Source organism: Passer montanus, unplaced genomic scaffold (genome assembly GCF_014805655.1).
Source record: "Passer montanus isolate IOZ18808 unplaced genomic scaffold, ASM1480565v1 scaffold2, whole genome shotgun sequence".
NCBI lineage: Eukaryota > Metazoa > Chordata > Aves > Passeriformes > Passeridae > Passer > Passer montanus.
Genome location: NW_024366591.1, coordinates 15559009 through 15582640, shown reverse-complemented (window position 1 = coordinate 15582640; position 23632 = coordinate 15559009). Strand labels below are relative to the sequence as shown.

The 23632-nt window shown below is 39.0% G+C and overlaps 1 protein-coding gene across 4 annotated transcripts in view; it reads right to left on the bottom strand.

The window, feature by feature from the left end:
* Nucleotides 1-23632, bottom strand: part of ARFGEF3 (ARFGEF family member 3) — a 93407-nt gene that overhangs the window by 46896 nt on the left and 22879 nt on the right. For 3 of the 4 annotated variants that reach the window (XM_039707286.1, XM_039707288.1, XM_039707289.1), the window contains exons 5-12: nt 16415-16483; nt 11750-11872; nt 10240-10282; nt 9185-9263; nt 7257-7361; nt 4251-4575; nt 2785-2897; nt 1134-2044 (exon numbers count right to left, since the gene is read on the bottom strand). In XM_039707286.1, the coding sequence (XP_039563220.1) occupies nt 1134-2044; nt 2785-2897; nt 4251-4575; nt 7257-7361; nt 9185-9263; nt 10240-10282; nt 11750-11872; nt 16415-16483 (1768 nt within the window). Of the gene's footprint in view, nt 1-1133; nt 2045-2784; nt 2898-4250; nt 4576-7256; nt 7362-9184; nt 9264-10239; nt 10283-11749; nt 11873-13614; nt 13747-16414; nt 16484-23632 lie in introns of all 4 variants that reach the window. The other variant, XM_039707287.1, reaches the window with a different exon arrangement.

Below are 23632 nucleotides of genomic sequence, written 5' to 3'. Positions count from 1 at the left end.
AGGGTGCTCTTGAGCCCCACAGTTAGGAAAGTAGTTAACATTAGTGCCTCTTCTAAGGTATTTCCTTTCTGTGATATAAAATAGCCAATGTTTCTTAAGAATACCATTTATGATCTTCCTGAGTTAAGGTTTATTTGGGTAGCATTTAAACAGGATATCAGGAATATCATCTTATTCACTCAGCTTTATATCTAGATTATGTTGATTGATGATGGGAAGAGTCCCACCTTCTGACTCTGCATGAGTTTAATATGTGTGAGAGAGCACAAATGAATGAAGCAATAATTAGGAGACGAGCAGTAGGAAAGGAAAATGCAGTAAAGTTAAATAAACAGACATATTTTAGCAAACATTTTCATTTTGGCCACTGTCAGGAAAGCAAAACCCTTCTAAAAATATTTGCACACATCTTAAATACGCTATCAACAGGACAAACTAGCCTTTGCATGACTTTTTTTATTTGTTTGACAGATCAAGATCCCAAATGTTCTAATAATGAAAGAACTGAAAATATTTAATCTCTTAGAAGGCAAAATCTTAATTTTTCTCTTGGTCTGGGCTTTGAGCTTTACACTTCCTGTCATATTAGATACCAGCATTAAGAAAAACAGAAGAGTGAAGATAAACTCTCATCTTTCCCTATCCTTTCTAGAGCTTACTGCTGTGGAATATTACCACCCTCTTTGTGAGGCTGGCATTACTATTAATATCAGTGCAGTGATTACTAAGCTGCTTGTATCTCATTACAAACAGGTGATGGTACTTCCCACACTCCTCTCATGCTAAGGGGCAACCCCGACCTCTCTTTAGTGACACCATGTGCAAAGCTTCTCAACAGAGCTTCACAAACCTGCAAAGAGGTATCTTGCTACAATAAACTCCATCTCTTTATTGACTCAGGACATAATCCAGAGTCCGTTAAGAGTCAATGGATTTACCTCCCTTTGGATCAGTGCCTACATACTCAATTTGCTTTGCCCTAAATGAAGTATGTTCCTGTGGAGGAATGTATGGTGTAAAGCCCAAACCTCATTCTGGGTACGTTCTCTGAAGATTAAATCCTACAAGGGAATCTGTGTACAGTGCAGTCAGAGTGTGCATGCTGGCTAGACAGTAAGTATTTGCTTGCAAACCTGAGCAGAATGTTGAAGAGAAGCTCTGCAGTGCTCCATCCACTTCTTCTATGCTGGGAAGAGCTATAAGCCTAGGAAGAAGTGCTTCAAGTGACTGGATGAAGAGCCGTGCACTGTGTTGGTCTGCTTCTTGACTCTTCAGCAACTTCAGAGAGAGAGCAGCAGAGCGTAAGGACCTGTGACCTGGGCAATCCCGTGGGGTCTGCTCCTCATCAGCCAGGGAACAATTGTCAGAGCCTATGTCTGAGACATCAGACCTGCCCGAATCCTTTTCTGCTGCCATGGAATACTGATCACATGAATCAAACTCAGTCCTAGACAGGTCCTGGTCATCTACACTGAAGTTACTTTCACTGTATCTGGATCCATAGGACCGGGTCTTGCAATCAACTGATAAAAAGTTAGTTATATCTGGATAGACAATGGTGTGGCTTCGTTGAACAACATCTGGCTGGTCAATGGTTTCTGACTCTGGTTCTCTGTAATGAATCTCTTTGCTTTCGTGTCCAGCTGGAGATGGCAGGGAGTTTTTTTGATTTTCTGTATTATCCTCTGGAGTTGTTTGTCCCATATCCCCTTCCAAAGTAGTCTGACCAGTGTCTGTGGTAACGCTAATGCTGATATCAGGACTCTTCTCATTTCCTGATTCCCAGGCAGGGTTTTCCGAGGACAGGATGCGTCTCTGCCACCTGAAGTCAGCATCATTGATCTCCATGGAGTCCCTGCTTGTCTCGGTCCCATCCTTCAATTCTTCCAAGCGCTGGAGCAGCAACTGGATCTGCTCCTCACTAAGACCCCTCCCTTGGCTCAGCTCATCTAAGGCTCCAAGCAGGGCAAAGACGCAGGACACTGAAGCATAGCACGCTTCAATACCACCTTTGATGCACGCTTCTGTCATCCCATCCATGATACTACAATAAACACAGATTTCAATTAAGTGATGCAACATGTATGGTGAGCATGTCACTGTCATTCAACACCATCTTTCCATAACCAGGAAAAAAAGAAGTGAACTTATCCTTTAAGACTATTCCTGAGAAAGACAATTAGTGCAAGAAAAAATTATTAAGTCTCCCATGCAGACATGGTCATTCTGTAAAGGGAGTGCCAACAAGGGAAAGTTACCACGCATTCATACTGTCATGCACAGCATGTTCTCTCTTCCAATCAAGCACTTAACTAAAAAAAAAAAATCTCAACACCCAGTTGAACTAAATTTAAAGGCCATCTGTGCCCTGAAAATGATCTTATGTACAAGGTATGATCTTTATAAGAACTGAGAACCCTTCTTGCTCAATGTGATGATGTTAAAATTTTCTATGACGTCCTCTGACTTCATCTTGAAAATATACCTCTAAAGAAACACACATTTATTTTAATGCAAGTTTAAGGACACATACTCAAAAATTTCCAGCTGTAAACCAACATATTTGGGAATTCTGGCAAACTCAACAAGGTAGTTATCTATGTCTTTACAAACAGACCCAGACTGATGACAAACTAAGCAAGAGCTTTTACACCTTTCCCATTCTCAGAGCTTATTTAACCAGGCAGATACCCTGGCTCATACTGGGTATGCTCCTGAACTGCTTAAGTGTTCTGTGTGCACAGGTTTAAGACAGAAAAGGATAAAGGAGGAAACAAAGCGTACAGCTTGAGAAGATCCAGATGGGACTTTCTTTTAGAAATAGACCTCTTCTTGGATTCTGACTCAGAAGAGCAGGGCCCTGCCAAATCACAAAGCTGCCGAGGACTGCCAAGTATCTGAAAGGAAAGGAAAGAGAAGTAAGTAGAAGATTATCTAAGCATTATTTAAATACAATAAATAAGTCATAATTCTATCAAGTCCAAGGTAGCACTGCTGTAATTTCTCACAGCAAATGAAAATGGCACAGCGATGTTCTACTTATTAAAGCTACGCTTCCTCTTTTTAGACCCAGAAAAGCAAGTAAAGGAGAATATTCAGCAAGAATCACATTTAGAATGTTCTCCAGTGCTTTACATTTTTGACTGATATTTTTCATCTGATACTGCACAGAAGACAATTTTTATGCCTACAAAAGTATTTTCTTATTATAGTTTATACCAAAGGAAGCCTCTCTCCTCAGCCACCTAGTTACGCAATTATGGAGTCATGCAAAGATAGGCAAAGTGATTCCTTCAGAGTCAACCTGCTAGGTGGCACCTTGTTAATGCCCACCAGGAAATACAAACAAGCGTATATTAATAAGCCCAAAGAAGCAACAGGTATGTCCTGCACAAAACAACATTAGACAAAGCTTTTCCTAAAACTTCATTTATCATCTTGCTGCTGTTTAAAATTAGAGAAAGACAGTGACAGAATGACTCCTAGTTTAGACAGGAACCAAGTGGGTGGCTGCGTGGTGTTAAGTGAGATTTTTCAGAAATAGAACAGTCTAGGTATGCACAAGCTAGATGAAAAATTCTCTAGGAGATACCACTGTTCCTACAAATTACACGAATTTCCTTGTTTTCCACAAAATGAGAAGAAAGGTGCCCATGTGGAATAGAAAAGTCCATAATTTCAGCTAGTGCTGAAATGAGTCTCCCAGTGTTCCACTTCTAGTGCTTTCTAGTAGACACTGGGCAAGAGGCCAGAATGGACTGGTCTTGAAACTGCTTCTTAAGCCATTGGCAGCTTTCTTGTATCTATTCAAAAAAAGCTCCAAGAAACTGGATTTCAAAAACCGGGCATGTAATCAAAGCATATATTCACCTTCATGCCTGGAAACCACACTGTGAGGATGTGTCTGGGGAAAGATGCCAAAGAAGTTGCAGACTGGATCGTTATGCTCTATCTCACCCAAAAGAGCAGTTGTGACTCAGCGATAGGATCTGCTCCATGCAGCACCACAGCGTGAGCACTGACGGAGCTGCCACAGTTGCTTGGTATTATGGAGACAAATACAGCTATTACAACTGCATCAAACTATTTGTCAGAGTGGTGCTGATGTACCAGCTGTGCTCAGAAAGGACAGTTTCAACATCCCTAGGCAGGAAGGTTTGAAATGCATTGGTGTGCACATATCGGCAAAACTTACTGTTAAATAAACACTTTGTTTTACATGCCTGGATTTGCACATGTGATTGTCCTACCTCTTTCATAATTTTGATGGCTTCTACTCGATGTTGAGGTGGTGGGTAAAGCAACATCCGGTGATACAGAGACTGTAGCACAGGCTTCATGGATTCCACTGACCCCACCAGTCGAACCAGCTCTGCTGCAATATAATATATGGTCCGCGCAACGGGCCCACTAAGGGCAGGTGCTGTGGAAGAACAACCTGAACCCCGGCCATGATCAGAGACCCCTGAGGAAGGTGAATCAGCCTCAAGGCAGATGCTGCTGTGGGCAGAGGTGATAGTTTTATCATGGATTGGATTTCCCAGGATTACTATTAGGGCTGGACACAGTTGCTTCCTGAGAAAGAGAAAAGCAGCAGATGGTAGCTGGAAAAAAAATACTCTTACAAGAACAGATTGAAAATAGCCCATGGTTAAATGAGATACACACTCTTGTTTTAATGATCAGTCAAACAGCAGTGGTTAGATAGAAAAACAAATTATGCCAGGCTTCTTTCATCTCTCAAGCATCAGCATGCTAGTCCATATGGAAAGACCTCTGTGTACTGTAGAAACATGGCAGTGATTTTGCAAGTTCATGTTGCTGCACAGTGCTGTCCCTTTGCAGGATAGCATGCCTGCCTCTTTCACCAGCTGCAACCCATCACAAAGTAGAAATTCTAGGCTTCCACTGCTCAGGGTCTCTTTTTCAATTCACCTTGGGAGATTTAAAAAAACCTGACTAACAAGAACTAATTTATGTTAACTAGAAGGCTGAATGCTCCATCACTGAACTGCACATGCATTATTTTAGTAAGCACCCTTAGTTGTGAGTCTCTTTTTGGCTCTTTTAAGAACATAATGCAAGCCCTCTGCAATAACTCAAAGTGTGCACTATACTACATATATGCCACAATACAGTAAATACCCATCCTTCCTTCAACTGTCTTAACACTCATGTTAAGTGATTCAACACCAGCAGATCACTCTTCTGTGGAACCAAAGCCAGCTCAGCACTTTGCTCCATTAGCTGCTATCTCAGCTTTGCACTCACACACTTGACATTTTACTTCAGTCTGCAAGACCTTAATTTAAGAAGCCAAGTGCTGCATGAGAATGAGTCCCAAATCTGGTTTTCACCCACATCTCAGAGGTTCAAGCGAGTACCTACAGCAAGCACCCAATTACAAGTAACAATTCATAAAACACATCCCCATAGGAAACTACATTTTATTTTCTCAAGGTTTTATGCAGTCTAGAATTTTCATTGCTTCTCTTAACAAGATATCTGAAACAGCTCAGCTTCCCTAAGCCATGGAAAGAAAACCAGCTTTTCATAGGACATCAGATAATGACTTTGAATCTGCTTATTAGATTTATTTCTCCAATCAAGTACATTTCAAAACATAACAATTCACTGCTTAAGAAATATGCCTGTCTCAAAGCAGGCATAATCACAGGGTGCAACAATATATTCCCCACACATCTTAGTCCTGTCAAAGTATTTCTGTATCAAACTAAGGAGAATGCTGTCAGCACACAGAGCTAAATCTTCTCTGTCTGCTCCCTTCTTTATCTTCTTTGGGAACTGACTACGAAGTGCCCATCAGGGTGAAAGCTGTGTGCATGAAGGGAACAGCTCTTTAAAGAAGAATTACAGCTACCAGTTTGCATCACAACCTCACCGGACAGGTAATGTATGAGTGCGTACAAAATGTTCAAAATTATGTTTGCAGTTTAAACTGTTTTGTATCTTCCTAGTGTTTTAGGGGTTTTTTCCCCCACTGAAGCAGGTAGCTGAAGCATGCATGTTCATTCCTTGGCAGCAGTGCAGGTTAAGAAGTCCCACCCTGATGGCTTGCTCTCATGGTACACTGTTACAGATACAAACACCTGTAGATGTGCAGCATAAGCTGGATCGCCATAAGCATGTAAATTGAAAATAAAACAGCAAGTGTTTTCTTTTAACTGAGATAATTTCTGTGACCTTGCTCACAGGATGGCCCCACAGACTGTCACATAAGCAGAAAAAAAAGGGTTGAGTGAAATTCAAAGGCAGAAACTTCTGAAGTGAATCTGCCACAAGAGAGTTCTGCTCTTATGTTAGACCTCAGCACTGGGTCCTTGTGCAACACTGCCAAGTGTTACCAGTCTGGACACCTCCCACTCTTGCAGTTACTGATGTTCCTGGGACAGCAGGGGAGTTACGGGTACATGTTCCATCCTTAGAATTGGGCCCAAGTGAATCACTTCAGTTACAAAAATTACAGGGTAAAAACACAAAAAACATATTTGTCATTAACTGTCACATCTATCTTTCCTTAATACAATCACCTGACAAGGTCAAGAGATGGGCACAGGCTGCAAGAAACTGCATATTAGTTACATTCTTGCTTTATTACTATGACTCAATTATCCACAGGCTATGAAAACCCCACTATTTCAATCACAAGGAAGGCAGGATTATTTCAGGTGCTTTGACGTGATGGTATCAATTTAGAGGTAGATATGAACACCAAAGACATCAATCCTTCCAGGTGAAGTGTATTAAAAAGGAGAATTTCTTGATAAAATGGAAGCAACATTAAGACTATATAGCCACAAACCTTACACAATGAAGGTCCCAATAAGCATTTCTGATCACCAGCACACATTTGACATTAATTTTGCTTATCTTCCGGTATTATTGTATCAGAACATTAAGAACCTCAACAGTACCTTCCTACAACAACCAGAGCATCTCTGTGTTCAATGCCACCCCCAAATCCAAACTACTGCAGAAAGCATAAGAGGTTTTCTGTTCTGGCTAAACCCATTGGACCTCATTACAGTGATAATTCACTACTAGGATTTAATGTGGCAGCTGAGCAGGCAGTCCTAACCAATTTTATGTGAGGCACAGAAAGAAATGATGGTAGGTTAACAGCAAGCTCTGCTCACAGCTGGAGACTTTTTACAGGTTTTTTTGCAAGGCTGGGGGGAGCAGGTCCATTTATATTTACAAACTGAGTATTTGCATTAGTCTTCGGATGTACTCACCATATTAGGTCAGTGAATCCTTTGTGCTGGTGCATGCTGGGGGAGGAGCTGTTCAGCATGGAGAGGATACACTCCAAGTAAAGAAGCTGAAGCTGACGATTGTCACTGGCAAAGAAAATATTTACATGATATTAAAACAGACTACTTAATTTTCTAAAACAACCACATTAAGTTCACTTGAAAATTATACCACAATTTACAGCAGTGAATTATTTTGCTTCTTGCTATCAATTTACAATGGTATGATCACCTGTATCATCCCACTTATTTTGTACTGATCATATGCAGTGATCTACTACTTTAAAAAAAAGTGAAAATATAGGGAGAATAAAACACAAATAACTACTCAAATTCAGTCTAAAATCTTGGGAAGGAACCTTAAACAGAGGAAAAGGAGACAACAGAACATTTTGGATTATTGATTTCTTCAGGCAATCTGAAGCATGTTTAGGCTACTCTCTTCTGGTTATTTTTTTTCTTGGTAACAGCCACAATGGTCAAAAGGTAATGTCTCCAAGCAGAAAGTCACATGGTAACATGACTGCCTTTCAGGGCCTTGCCAGTAATTCTGTCACAATCATAAACTCAAAGAAAGCCTCATGACAAAGAATCTTAAAGAACCTGTGGACACCTGGAACTGATACACTTGTAACATGCACTGTGCCTTATCATCAGCTGCGGAATCCAGGAGACGAGCAAGGCTGTGATCCCCCTTATGAAAGGAGAACTCCATGGCAAGTGTACCCACAACATGGTTTTCGCTCCTAAGAAAACCAGGATTTAATAACTCTCTTTTGGTCAGAGACGAGAGCTGTAGGAATGCACTTTTTGATATATAATTGTAGGACAAGGAAGCTGTAAAGAATGGATTTATCTGAATCGAAATTAAGTGGTTTTGTGTCACTGCCTGAGTTCCTTTTGTTCACATGCATGAATTTGTATCCAAGTACAATACCCATTTCACATGCCATGGAGAAAACACTGAATCCTGAGGCTCAAAGCTGGATTTCTAACTCTGTGCTATGGAGGGCTGAAAACTGCTGGCTTCTTATATTTTAAAGGTGATAGATTTTTCCACACAACAGTCCACACCCATCTGGAAAGATACATGCATTCCAGGTACAGATGCCTTCTTTCCCAACAGCTTTTCTTACAATGTGTCTTAACGCAGATGATCACCTTGCAGGTGACGCTTGCATGGGCATGCACCGGGTATCCCTGCATTCTTGGTTTTATTTTCCCAGATGCTGACACTGATTAGATAAAGCTAAGTAAAGCATTCCTCTGTAATCCTGCTGATATTAGAGACACTCATGGGAAGAAAGCCTGCAAAAGACCTGCACATAGATGCCAGTGCTATCTTTGTCTCTAGCAGTTTCTGAAAATTGTACAGCATATAACATACTGTCCATAACAACCACATTTTAAAAGTTAAGATCATACATTTTCAAGCAGGTAGAGTGTATGATATTCCTAAATTGGAGGAATTCTTTGATAGCACAAATTACTTCAATTAGATAAAGGCTGCCTAAGGACAGATTTATTAATTCTGAATATAGTATCTGTTAGGTCTTTCTATGGCTCTTGTAATTGTTACTCTCTCTATGATGGTTCTTCCAGTCAGAAAAGAAAACTCCTTGGATTATTAGCATTTTGTATTAGTATTTTGCTGCTTTTTGTAAGTTACCTACAGATTAGATTTACTGGAAGCTCTGTAAAGCTGAACAGTGCACAAAGAAGGCAAATTAGCTCCTCATTTCAAGTGAGGATTAAATTAATGCATCATGAACAACACTTTCTCTAGTAAACACTTTATTTAAGCACAGCTTTACTCCGTAATTCCAGATCTACAACAGTACAATCACATACATCAGTGAAACTCTCAACCTCCAGGTAATAAATTGAAATTATAAACTTAAATAACTCACTTTATGACAGCCTGGAGCTTCTCGCAGAGCACAGTGAGGACAGATACAACATCATCACAAAGAGATTCAGCTGAAGTACCTCCAAAAAGGACAAATATCAGAGGCATTACATATGAGCAGGCTGGATAACAACATCAATTAACTGCATGGGTTTTCAGAGCTGGTCAGAGCTTCTAAATAAGGAGCAGGGCTACCAAAATTCAGAGATAAGATGCAGTAGGAAAAGTGCTACTTTGGAAAGTGATCGCCACAAAATGCAAAAGCAGCAGTATTAAACCCGGAGAGAGCACTAATTGCTTACATGCATTTACAGAAGGTTAGCTGAAATCAAATTCAGGTAATAAAATAAGTATATAATTAAATAATAAAAAGACTGGCCTCAGTTTTTTACATAGCAGCCAATTTCTGTATCTCTCCCTGCAGTTTCACTCTCTTACACATTTTCTGATGTCAGACCAACTTCTGATCTCATAAAAGAATGCTTGTGCTCTTCAAAGATTTTAGCCTCCATTCACACAAATTCTACAGAAATCCTGAGTGAAGGTCACAACCAGAGACTATTTTTCCTACTAGAAGAGTTGAAAGTTAAGCCAAAATGGGAATAGAAAAACATTCTCTTGTAAAATAATCACCTGGCAAGTAGTCATTATATAAACAATATCTTTGGCCTGAAATAGAGTAACGATTGTTTTCAGATTCCACATTCTACTCTGAAAATCTATATTATTTCAGGAAGTAAAGGCACTTACTAAAACTTTTTCCAGACCACTGCAATCCCTTAATTACAGAAGTTAGCCCCTTGAAACAATGATTTATTACTATGTTGAGTGCAATGCTGTCACCATGGTCCAAATGAAGACACAACTGGAAATATCAGGAGCTAACAGGGCAATCTCAGTTCTTATCACAAGTAACCAAGAAAGTACCAAACTATAGAGAAATTAGAAAATCCTGAGGGTGCAACTCCCATGACAAACAGCACTGTGGTGATAAAAAGAAAGTTGAGAATAAAAAAGCTGGACTGGAAGGAGTCACTAAGAAAGTATCACAAATACCTTGACTCTTGAATTTCTGCAAGGTGTCAGGGTTTTCAACTATCTGTTGAGGAAAGACAAAGGTGGTGTAATTGGTGCAAGGGGCAGAGGAAGCAATAGAAGCAATACTTTAACAGCAGAACTTGCTTAAATTCATGTCCTCTATCTGTTTTGGGCTTTTTGTTAGGGTTTTTAAGTGAACTTTTTGCAAAATATATTTAAAATTCCTTAAGATCTGTTTTAACAGCCATTTAGATTAAAGGAAATTGTATCTCATTTAGGTGAAAGTTTTGTAAGTCCTTAAGGGATTTCCTACACCTAGAACAACTCAGTAATAATTAGGCATATAAATTGCATTGAAAATAACTGAGAGAAAAGCGTAGTTTAGATTTCACAAACTACTTAGAAACCAAAATCAGTTGAGTAATAGAGAGTTTAGAACATTGACAATGTCAATGTTAACCAACAGAATTAATGGCAGCCAGGAAATGGAAATGACCTCATACATGATTTGGTTCAGCTGTGGTACAGGATTCTTCTTATCGTGCACAACAGGGTCAACCCAAACTCTCTCAAGCATCAATAACAAAATGTCAGGAACTAAATGCACTTCTCATATGCTTTTATCTACTCCTCAGCTAAGAAAATAACTAACAAAATTGAAATTGCAGACCCAAAATGTTTCTGTCTGTTTGTTTGGAGTTTTTTCTGGTAAATGCTTTGGCTAGTAAAATGAACCTACTTAGCACCAACAGGAGACAAGTTTACTTAAACTGTTTTTATCCTGCTGAGCAACTGCAAAAATAATAAATCAATCTAGTCTACTAATCCAAAATAGACGCGATCATCTTAACCCAAAACAGATGCAAGGAAAACAATCTGTACAACTACAGTTCTTAAATTTTCCTGATAAATAGAAACTGACTTTTACAAATAGTACTTTGACAACATGGTATTATACAAAACAGTACAAACCATATAAGAAGCCAATGTAATTCCACATGTACCCAGAACATCTGCAGTTGAAAATGTGCTGGGATGTCATTCAAACAGCTCTCATGGATTTTAATAATGAAATATTTTATTTTTTTTTTGCTAACAGAGAAAAATAATTTCATAAGTTAAAAGTATTTTCTATTAAAAAAGTAGAAGAAAAATCTCAACTACAGTTTCCTTCGTTGAGAATCTGTTTTCGCTACGTAAATATTTGTCATGCAAAAAGTTTTGGCAGGAGGATTTCAATACACCTTAGAAAAACAAGGAAACAAAATAAAACAATGGAAAAGGCAGAGGCAGCCTGACATCAGGACAAAGTTTCTTCTATTTAATGCAAAGAAAAAAACAAACAAACCAGCCAACTAGAGCTGACAATGTGAGAGCTCTGAGGCAGGCATAGTCAGAGCCCAAAAGGCTTTTAAACAGGATTAATTGAGGAAGTGTCAAATAAAAGCCATAAGACATTCAAATGAATGAGAACAAAATGCTATGCAGCCATGGACATGGAACCATTTGTTGATGCCAGAAGGCTCACCATGTTTTCCTGCTTTTGTCGTAACTGTAAAGTCAAGTCACTCAACATTTGGCTGAGGGTTGCCCGCACAGCGGTGTTAATGCTCCGCTGGTGACAGCTAGATACATATGTCTCAATGCAAACCTGATGAGGAAACAAGACAGCAGCACAAAGAGATCAACTCCCACTTACCAGGAACACTTTTTAGGAAGATACCAAGGTCTCTCACATGCAGATAGTCAGCCTTCCTAACTATTTCTTATTGCTTTATTAGCGCATTAGAAATTTTTAGCAGTCTTGGTTGGAAAGCCAAGTAACTCATGAGTCACACAGCTGCAGGAATGGTAGGGCAAAACTGACAAAGTCTCTTGTCAAATCCAAGTGATTTGGGTACTTGTCTCACTTTGTACAGAACTCATTGAATGCTGCTTTGATTATTCATCTCTTGATACTTATTGTAACTACCTCGCTGCAAGTCTACGTCTGCAATGTAAATACCCTCCAATTCTTCAAGCTTGTTGCTTCTGATGTACAGGTATTTGTCACTTACTGTACGGTAATCATTACATACCATAACACATCTGAAAGCCTTTAAGGCCTTTCTCAACAGAGAAAATACAATAGCACCTCACCATAAACAACACAAACAATTGCTTTTTAATAACTGGCAATCCAGCAGAGGGCTCCTCTTCTCAGAGATCCCATGGGAACCAGAGCAGCAATATAAGAACACTGATGGATCATCCAGTTTCCAACTCCACGCCCAGCTGCTGGCAGATCTCTGACAATGTGCTGTGCCCAGAGTCATGCTGGACTTTTGCCCCAGGTGATGTTGCACAAATGGCTGCTCAAGTGTTACACAGCTAGGATCCTGGGGACAGCACACTGCAAGGAGCAGTTTCTATCCTTCATCAGATGCTTTGCAGATGCTGGGTCTCTGTAAGACCTGCTGTGACTGGAGTAAACAGTGTAAGCACACTGCACAGTAACTACTAAGTAGATACAAGTCTTGATGTAGCTGAGCAGGTTTGTGACAGAACTGTACAACACAGTCTTCTTAAAGAAGCAGTTTTGGCCCTTTGTCCTGCACTAAGCTTTATCATTCACAATGACCACAAGAATCCCCCAAATCCAAACCAAGCAACCAAAAAATAAAAGTAAATGACTGTTCACATACATTTATATTTTTCAGTTTTAGTGGTTTTATTCTGCCATTGTTTAGATATATATAGCAAGCAAGAACTGTAAATATAAATGGAACTAGCTGCGAAAAATTATTAAAAATATTCTTAAAAATATAAATATGTAGTATAAATTATATGCATAAGGAGTATACAGAAATGCATCTGGTGTATTTTTGAATGAGAAGGACATTATGTAATGCAAAGTCATTTTTACTGTTCCCTAATGAGGATGAGTTTTTAAGAGGGGAAAAATGAAAGTGATCTGTTTATATAGCCTGATCAGTACTGACATAAGTACACAAACAAGACTCTTGATTGTTTCTAACTTTTATTGAAATGAAACCAAGCTGTCAATAGGTCAGTGATGAAGATGTTCTTGTAAATTGGCCTGGACCAATTCTGCCCATCATTCAGCTATCCCTTGAACCCCAGTGGACAAAATAACCCTGTTAAAGCACATACAGCCCTTCACAGAGGCCAAACCATTCCAGTGCTGCTGAGACAATTCTTTTTGAACTGTAAGCCTTCTTCTAGAGTACCTGAATTAAATAATGAAGTACCATTCTTAGAGGTAGGCTGACTATCTGGAAAGAGCATGTTTGATACCTCCTTCTCTCCCCTCCCCACGAAAGCTATTAAGCAAACAATACTTGAGTTGCAATCTTACAGAAGGCCTGTGTTCTAAATGGCCGGGCAAGGTACCTTTTGAAAAGCCACTGATGAAGAAGCAGCAGTAAAAGTGCAAGAGCTCAGGGCTCCAAAGAGGTGTGCAATGGACATTTTGATCATTTCATGCACTCGGGGACTTCCAGCTCTATGGCATGCAAAACACAACTAAGAGCAAAACACAGAAGGGTTAGCTAATGAAACACAAGAGAGTTACACAAAATAAACCTCCAGAAGGCACACTGGAGCAACAAACACACACATAAAAACAAGCAACAGCATCAACTAAATTTTCCTGCAGGTGTCTAGGCAAGCATGGGAAGGTGCACAGGGCAAGATTTAATCTATTTTTAATACCACTAATCTATTTTCAATACTATTAACAGTTAGGGCACAAATTATAGTAATCTTCATATTGGATGCTTCCTTAATTTGAAGCTGATAAGGTGCAGAATGATTTCAAGTGCCATTGTTTCGTACACATAAATTGCAAACAATCAGGCAATGCAAAATGGCCAGACTGTAGCTTTGTTTGTCAGAGAGAGTCCTCAGGGAGTTCCACCAGTAATGAAGGCAGCACCTTTCTAATCCTGCAGTGGTTCTACTTGCTACAGGGTGCAGGCAAGCAAAACTGAGGGACTGACTTGGAAAGAAATGTTAAATAGCATGGGCACTGGAACAGGAAGCTCCTTTTTGCCACCTTTCTCTTAGAGCATATTAGAAGGTTAATCAAATGCTGAACTGAGAAATTATTTTCTATTTCCTATTGCTTATACATTGGATAATTCAGATACAAAGCCATAGTGATGCCAGCTGTTAAAGTCTTTGCCTTACCTAAAGCCTGGACAGGAGGAACTTGTGGAAACATGTATGTGCCTGGTAGGATTTGCTATTTAGAAAGACCTAGGCTATTTAGAGAAACCTGAGGCAGTATTTTCTCAAGAAGTGTGGAGAAAATAACTGTACCCCCCAACACTCCAAATAGAGGCAAGTACACTCTGTATTACTGCTTGTTCCAATTCATTGAAGGAAATGAGTTTTGCTTGCTTTGCCTGCACATCTCACCATGCATTAGAGTCTTGTTCACCATAAAAGAAAAGAACTAGTATTGTCCTAATTTGTATCAGTACACTAGCAAAGCTTTTTAAAAACCAGATTGGCCTTCTGAGAATAAAAGTGATGTGCAACTACCAAAACCAGCAGAGTTTCACATCAATCTGTGAAAGATAACTGCCAATTTTCAGAATGCTTTTGATGAATAACAACCCTGTTTAAAGAGAAAACAGAAAATATTATTTCTGATTATTTCTACAGTTTATACCACATAGACCATGACTGATTGACCATTTCCCCCCAGTCTCAGGTAGTGCTCTTAAAGACTGAAAGCTGAAGGGTTCAGAGTCATTAAATGCTTTTGCCAGCAAGCACTTTGCTTAATCTCAAGCTCTTTACCTACAGCCAAGAGATGCACTAAGCTGAATTCATCAGCTTTTGCCTCGCATGTTAGGAAGTCTGTGAGAAATGTGAGAAAAACTGCAGTAGGGGAAATAATCTGTATTTTTTTTTCAGTGTGTGACACTGACAAAAAGAGGGTTTAGTAAAAATTTAAAAATTGTGGCTTGCTTTAAGTAGCAATTCAGTTCATCCATGCTGCAGTATCTACAGATGGGGCTTACAAAGACCTCCAAAAATAGCCACGCCTTATGGTCTCACCTAGCACAAGAGAAACCAAAATCTAAGCTGTGCTAATCTAGAATGATTACTATCTTTTTCATCTGGTATATGTCATATATATTAACTATTTATGTTGTATCCTTGCCTTTTAAAACCCTTTTTTCTTTTACAAAATGGAAGTAATTTTCTTTGGTTCCCTGTTATCCCTACAACTCCTTTCTAAGCTTCTGATAAGATAAGGCCAGTTTTATTCTTGAACTCCGAAAATACTTTAACTTCCAGCTAAAGTAAGCTATTTTCACATGGGATTTTTGTTTTTACAAAAAAATCCCACCCCAAATAACAAAAACTAAGAAGTAACATATCTCTAAATGTCTACAGACACTTGGGAGTGTAAGACATGTAAGTAACATTTACATTCCTTCATGGATAATAGCTCTGCCCATACCATGTTAACAATGTAATTTTATAATAGATTCTGCACACAGCAGTGTGTGCTGCACAGGAAGATTAAGTATTCCTGTGCATCTTCTCTAAGCTGAACAAACAGCCCATAGCTTGCAACACACTACTAAAAATATCACTCACGTACAAAGGCTCAGGTAATATGCCTGCAAGTATGTTTTTCTACAACCAAAGCTCCTTTACAATTTAATTCAGACTAAAATCTAATGGAATAAAGGGAGTAGAGTTACTAACAACCCAATGGAGCAAGGGGCATTATAAATAATTTACTTGGATGTGTCAAGAAAGAGGAACATTGAGGTACTTATGCTAACATGGCACACTATGGCTTATAAACTTGTCTTGAGGAAACCTCATTAGTGTTAGAGTTGCAGCCAGTAGGAAATCAGCACAGGGCTGTTTTATGAAGAACTTAAAAAATTTTTCTATTGCAAAAAGCAAAATAAATATGAGAAGTAGTAAATGTGCACTGCTGTAATGTACAATTATCAATCAACTTCCAACACTGCCTTCCCATGCAGGCCCAAACGTGCCCAACTTGCAACTATTTCTTCACACTAGGCATAAGGTAATACCAGTCCTAATGATGGTAGATGTGCTTTAGACTGGCTCAGTTTCAGGATACATATGGAAGACACACTCTAGGTAGTGGGGAAAGGGTAAGTAACACAAGCTGTGGTATAAAAGAGGCACTTACCTCAGCAATCTTCAACACCGAACTCCCATTCAGCTCAAAGGTGGAGGTATATGTTATACAGAGCAAGACCTTGCACCAAAAGAGAGGAAATTAAAAAAATTAACTTTCAGCCATTATTGACTCTCATTCCCACGCATGTGCTCCTAGCCACAACTCCTTCCACTTCCTTCGTACTTTGAGAAACAGCATCAGAAACTTCTTAGCACCATGTGTTATTGGGATAGAGGAGATCCTTCTGAGAAGCTGCATCTGTTGGCCCCAGAGGCACCACCCAGTGGGTTACTTATTGCTGTCTCCTACACATGACCACCAAAAGGAAGACAATCCAGCGATCAACTCTGGCCTTGGACCCCCTATTCATATTTTAACCACAAGGTTTGCATGATTTATAATAAGTCCTTCCATTAATTTCTCACAATATAACAAAAGAGGAAGGAAAAATGCATACAATGCAAGTTATTACTTAAGTGGCACAGACAGATCAGTATTATGTGAAACAAGCCATTAATTACTGCCTGAGGATTTCCCAGCACAGGATATTTCCACTAAATGTATTACAGTCACTTGACAATGAGCAGCTAAAAAACAATCCATAAGCCCCAGTTCATGAAGGGAGGCTTGTTCTGTCCTGAATTCAGCAGGAAGTATAAGACACTAAAAGACCAACTAGGGTAAATGGGTCAGTGAGGAAATGTGGTGAGAGGTGCTGTGGTGTGATGCCTCCTGTGTATGGAGATGTCTTCCTTCTTTCCTGCCTTCCTTTCCAATCTCTTCTGCTTTACAGAAGACAGAGTCTCAGCTACTGTTCTCTCTCCTTCAAAGCATAAAATCCCTCCAGTACCAGAATTATGTTTGGCTTGTTCTGAAATAGTATGGGTTTCTTGGGATAACTCTACCAGCAAACATCAAATCACATTAACACTAATGTATTGGTCCCAACAGCTTCTCAGCCCTACTCAGAACTACTGTACTCTGCTTCACAAGGAAGTCTGGGACATCAGATAAGTCAACATTAATGGCTGTCAACTAGAAGCAAAGTACAGAAGAGTCTGTCCAGAGGTGAGTGCAACATTTTCCTGAAGAAGGACATAAATAAATTGTTCAGCATTTTGAGAGTCATACTGAAAAGTTATGATACACTGAAATGCACTGCACCTTTACAAGTGTTTTTCTTAGCAGAAAACCTGTATTTCACTACAGGATGTCAGACCTTACTCTAAGGTTGTAGGGTTTTCTGTTTGTTTGTTTGTTTGTATTTTTGTTTTGTATATAAAATACCAATAAGGCGCTTGATCCTGTTCTTACAAAAGATGATTTTACTAGAAAAAGTGTTCCAAGTAAACCATTGTGTAATGGCAATTTTACATTTTTCTGTATATGATATCTTGATTTGACTCTCAGTCCTTCATAAATAGAAGCTGAATAATGTGGATAAATACTAGAGGTAGTGACAACAGAAAAGGGCACACTGCTTTTATGAATTACACTAGTCCTGCACTAGAAAGTCTTCTTTAGATATTTAGCATTTATCTTTGGAGCAAAGTTTATAAGCCAAATTCCTTCTTAATGGTTTCTCTTTTCTTTGAAATTGACAAAATGGAATTTCTTAAAAGTGTTATACAGCCACCTCAATACTACAAGGAGAGATACAAGCTACACAGCACCTGAACTTGCCAGAGAAAGCAAGCTAATTCTAACTACAAACAATTAAGAATGCTGCACTTTGTATTTCTTGACAGGAACTCCACACATTTCTCTGCAATCCATAACATTTACTGGTACATGCACAAGTGCCAGTGAAAAGGAACTCTGGTACCTTTCTTCCTGTCCCCAGAACAAATTCTATAGAACAACAGGAAGGTAAATAAAAACTCTGTCTCATATGTCTAATAAGTACATAAGTTATAAGGGCTGTTATTTCCATCTGCTGCTCAGTCCATATGTGAAAAATTTAAAACTCTGAAGCCAAACAATTTTGTTTAGCACTAACTATATTCTTAACTATTGGCCAGCCTCACAGTCAGCTGTGGGGCCTCACTTTCTCAGCTATTAATTACACTGAAATTTTATTGACATTTCTAACAGCTGTGAGAGCTCAGCAGCTGGCTAAAATATATATTCAGTACTCAAGTAAAAACTGATTTGTATCCTCCAGACACTGCTGTGTAAAACACAGGTGTAGAACACAGTTCCTAAACACGGAGAGACAAGTGTTACCTCCCACTGACAATCTCTTCTTATCACACTAAGAACCACGATGGACATCCATTACTAATCCTATTCAGTGGTTTGTGTGTCCTGATTTTCCCTACTTGTAAAACCTTGTTTACTTCATGTGATTTTCTGCTCTCTTGTCCCATCTTGGCTTTGTAGAATGTGTTACTATCTAATGTTTTCCACAGATCAAAACCTGGATGCCAATACACTACAATGCATGGAAGGACACACCAGTTCAGGCATTCTTTTAAGCCTTTGCTCTTCAAAATCTCGTTCTTCCCTCCTTTTTATTTTTATTTTTTAATTTCCATCTTTTATAGAGCTGAATTGTGAAAAGTCAGTGCATATGTATATATACACTCACATATATATGTTCCTTTCTGTCACAAATGCCAAAAACCTGCATGCAACATGTGAATGATATAAACATCAGAGATCAAGCTCAGTAAGGAAGTGATGATCAAAACTTTGCTATGAAGCAAAAGAGAATTTCAGCAAAAAGACTGCTACGTTTTGACTGCTGTTCTTTGTAAAAAGTAAGATCTGGGAACCCACTAGATAGAGAAAGGGCATATGATCTGATGGAATCAAATGACAGAAGCACAAGTTATCAGCCAGTATATTCTCAGCTTACTCCACTGCTACCACATTCCCTCACAAATAATTTGTAAGTTCTGAAACACATCTCTGACCAATACACAAGACTGCTCTCAGCTATGATTTCCATCAGCACCGCTGCAGGGCTCATTCACAGTCATGGCAACGATCCAAACACTTGCATGTTTTCCCTTTCATGTGGAACAAACAGGAAGACAGCAGGCTCCTCTCTTAAATTACTGGATGAAAAATGGGACTTAAAACCAACCAAACAAAACCAAACTTAATAATTCCAATCCACTGAAAACACTGAGTCTCCAGACAGGATTCCCCCACAGACTGCTTAACTATTCATGATACTAACTCAAGCAATCTGTATTTAAAAAAAACATAAAGAAAAGAAAGATAGAGGCTTTCTTGGGCAATAACATATTTTTGCAAGCACTGGTATGGAAAGCAAAAACAACTACAAAGCAGTTCCTAATAACTAGAAAGCAATTCCAGTAAAAAACAAAATTGAAAATCAGCTTTTACTGATTGGTATGGACTCTAAACCACATTTTGTTTTTTCTTTTTTTTTTAAAGAAGGAACTTATATGACTGTAGAGATAGTTTCAAAGTTACACAGCTTCCAGGATTTTTAATTGGCATGCATTATCTTGCAAATGCCCAAAGAGATCACATTTCTATAAATGGTTTATTCATAATGAAAGTATTTATTTTAGTAACTGTTGAAGCTCTGACCATCATGGAACAAGAAATATAATTCCTACTCCCTGGAGTCCCAGGATACAGTCCCAAATGTAGTATAAGAGCATGCACATGGGTAGTTTTCACAATAAGTAGAAACAAAACCAAAAAACTCTGCTTCTGATATGTCAATTGAAACAAAATGTACAGGAAACAAAATGAAGCTCAATGTCATTAAACTGACATCACAATGTCTACCCATCCTGTGCCATGTGCACTAGGATGACCCTTCTTGAGCAGGGAGATTGGACCAGATGACCACTGTGGTCCTTTACAACCTTACCCGTTCTGTGATTCTGTGTGATTCCACACTTTAATGGTCGGATGGGGATTTGAACAACCTGGTCTAGTGGAAGATGTCCCTGTACACGGCAGGGGCATTGGAACTAGATGAACTTCAATGTTCCTTTCAACCCAAACCATTCTGTGATCTCTTGAAGAGGAAAACAGTGGGAACGTTTTTAGATTGCAAGGCTGCCTAGCATTGCTAGTCAAGTCCCTTAACAGCCTAGTACATATCTGTAGCACAAAGCAATTTTCACATTGAAGAGCTTATGGTGGAGGCACATGAAATAAGCACAGTGTGTAGGAAAGCAAGCAAAAAAGAGAGAAAAGGTTCAAAACTTTACAACTCACAAAGAAAACTATTCTGCAACCACCTATAATCCCTTTGTGGGATTTGTAAAAGAAGTCTTTCCTGACTTACTTTATTTGCAGGCTAGTAAACTTGGATGCAATGTGTGTCAGGTGATTCTCACATCCTGCCCCTCGGAGGAAATCCCTGGTAGGAAGCACTTTACCTCATTCACTAGTTTGACATTTAAAGTCATCCAGTATTTCTGCAAAGTAGTTTGGACAGGAGGTGTCCCCCTATTTGTCAGAATAACTGGTAACCTGCTCATGTCACACTCTTTGGCCTTGAAGGAAAACAAGGGCAAGAGAAACAAAGCACATTAATGAAGTCATTTACACTGTGTCACCATGTGTCACTGTACCAAACAGCAGATTTTAATCATGGAGAGAGAGGAGAGTGTGTCTGCTATGAATTAGTAAACCCATAAATGCTGCTCAGCACTATGAATGCACCAGGGCTTCAGACATAAGGACTATATCTGGTACATGAGAACCTCACACATCATTAGCAATGACATGCTGAGTGCTCCGAGAAGAAAATGCCCATTTAGTCCACTGGATTAAAACAGAACTGCTGCTGTACACTATTTATGGTGGCATGAAACCAAGTGAAACTTCTGCTTATGTAGTACAGTCATAGAAGGGAAATAAATTATTCAAAGTTTAATAGATACTTAACAGTGTTTGTCAACATTCTGACAGGGGGTTTTATCTTTAGAATTTTAACAATTAAAGACAGGGAAAAATAAAGAAAAAGGCTGAACAGCAGTACTAGGATGACATTTCCTCCTTTACAGGTTACGACTTATTCAGGTATACTGCATTATTTTACAAATTATACTATGCAAATCTGAGTAAAACAAAAGTGAAAAAGAAGAAATACCTAACTGGAAAACACCAACAAACAGTTTAAAGAGTTCTCAAATAAAAATGGAAGCTTCATGCACCAATTACTAAAATGATTCAAAAGGATGTCAACACATGGATGTAAGTAGAGCTAGAGCTGTCAAGGAAAAAAAAAACTGGTGTCTCCCCTGGGCAGAAAATGCTGACATTTATATTCTTGACAATGAGAGAATTTTTTGGACAGGGGAGAGGTAAGAGAACTCCCTTGCTCTCAGATAATGCAAAACTGTAACAGGGAAATGTTTGGCATGGCAATGTACTTTACAACAGCTGATTTAATATTACTGTTTCAAGTCACTAGATTAATTGGCAAGAAGTTAGCCTCAAGACTACCTAGGAAGTGGTGTCCCACAGGCTGTCTGGCCTGCCAGAGGATTTTACCCTATCCCAGACCATATCCTGACCTGCATCCAGGAAAGTGATGTTAAAAAGCCAGATAACCTGGTTTTGTAGTTGCATCACCAACTGCCATGTCACATACAGTTTCTCTATCTTTTTCCTCTCTTACATGAGACATGAGGAGCTCCAGGGGAGAGGACCCAAGGAGCTGGCTGGCAGTGACAGAACAGCTTATTGGGACACAAGTTCTCCCCTCAGCTGCCCCCAGGACCAGGTGGTGCTAACAGATATGGCAGCAGTGGCCCTAATCATGGGATGCTCACAAGCAAGAAGGTCTAAACTGGGTGCATCTGTGCACAGCTGGGGCACACCTGCAGTACGGGTACAATTGCATGAAAAAGCTATGGCAAGTGACCCTTTCATGCCACTGTTGTGTGGCCACTGTGGTTGGCAGAACTTCCCACTGTCACCACCAGTAAGCATTAATGTCTGGCAGCTGGCAAAAGACTAAAAGGCTATAAGCCAAAGTTAAAGGGTTTCTGTATTTGGGGTTCTGATCATATAATGTCTTTGCAATTCATTTTTGTAATGGTTAAGTGAATTCCAGGTTCTTGGTATATGTGTCAGACTAAAAAAAGTCTATAAGAACTTGCACTTCCACACTTGATAGGTGTGAAATGACACTTTACAGAGCTAGGGACTTGCTGCTTTTTGGTTGATGCCAATGATTTTGATTATGCCACACCAAATGTGACAGTTCCAATGTGACAGAATGAGCATGTTCTCTATCTGAAAACACCTTCATAACCTCACAACTCTGAGACAGTTAAAATTTTTGCACTAGAATTTCTTCAGGAAAGAAACTAAGCCTACTTTTATATCCTGCAACTTTTAAGCTGATCAACACTCGGCTTAGCTTTTGGAATTATACATCTGACGAAACCCACAGAGGTTGTTCAGGGGTAGAATTCAAGCCCAGAATGGTAGTGAGGAACAAGGTTTCATTATAGAGATACTGCATTCACTACTGAGTGGTTTAGGCAGTTATCCTCCAGCATCTATTTGGCCACATTCAGGCCATTACCATTATAATTCTTTTGGATTCCTTAAGGAGAAAGCTCTGCTATTTAATTCAAGCCTGGTTTTGGCTACAATGACCAGGTGCCTAAGAACCAGGGGAATTCTTTAATCACAGTACTAGGCATTTACTATAGTTCTAATTAACTCAGGAAAGGATGAGCTTATCTTGTAGTCCACAAGGTCATCCAATCCATTGGAATTAACCCGGTTACTTATAACTATAAGCCATGAATAAAATGACTTTCAAAAATAACCAGAAAGAAGTAAAATGAGACAAGCAAACCCAAGAGGGTCTGGATTTGTAATTGGCCTACATTGCAAAAATTTAACTTATGAAAAGGCTAAGCACTAAGAACTCTAGATAGCATTTCTCAGCAGGACTGATCTTAAAAAAAAAATAATTATTTGCATGATACTGTGGTACAAGTCTTTACAGAATCCCCTCTTTAACAGAGCAGATGCTAACACATCTCCATTTGATTTTCCAGTTCAAGACAAAGCAGAAAAGTTGTAAATTATATTCAACTAAGCATAACCACATTGTATTTGGAAAAATATATTTCATAAACATTAACCTTAAAACAATAAGAAGATATAATTTATTAATATTCAAGAAAATTGTTTAGAATATCATCATGCAAAGAGACTTGGATTGTACAGTTGTGTTGTGTCAACATTTTGGAGTTGGAGTAATTT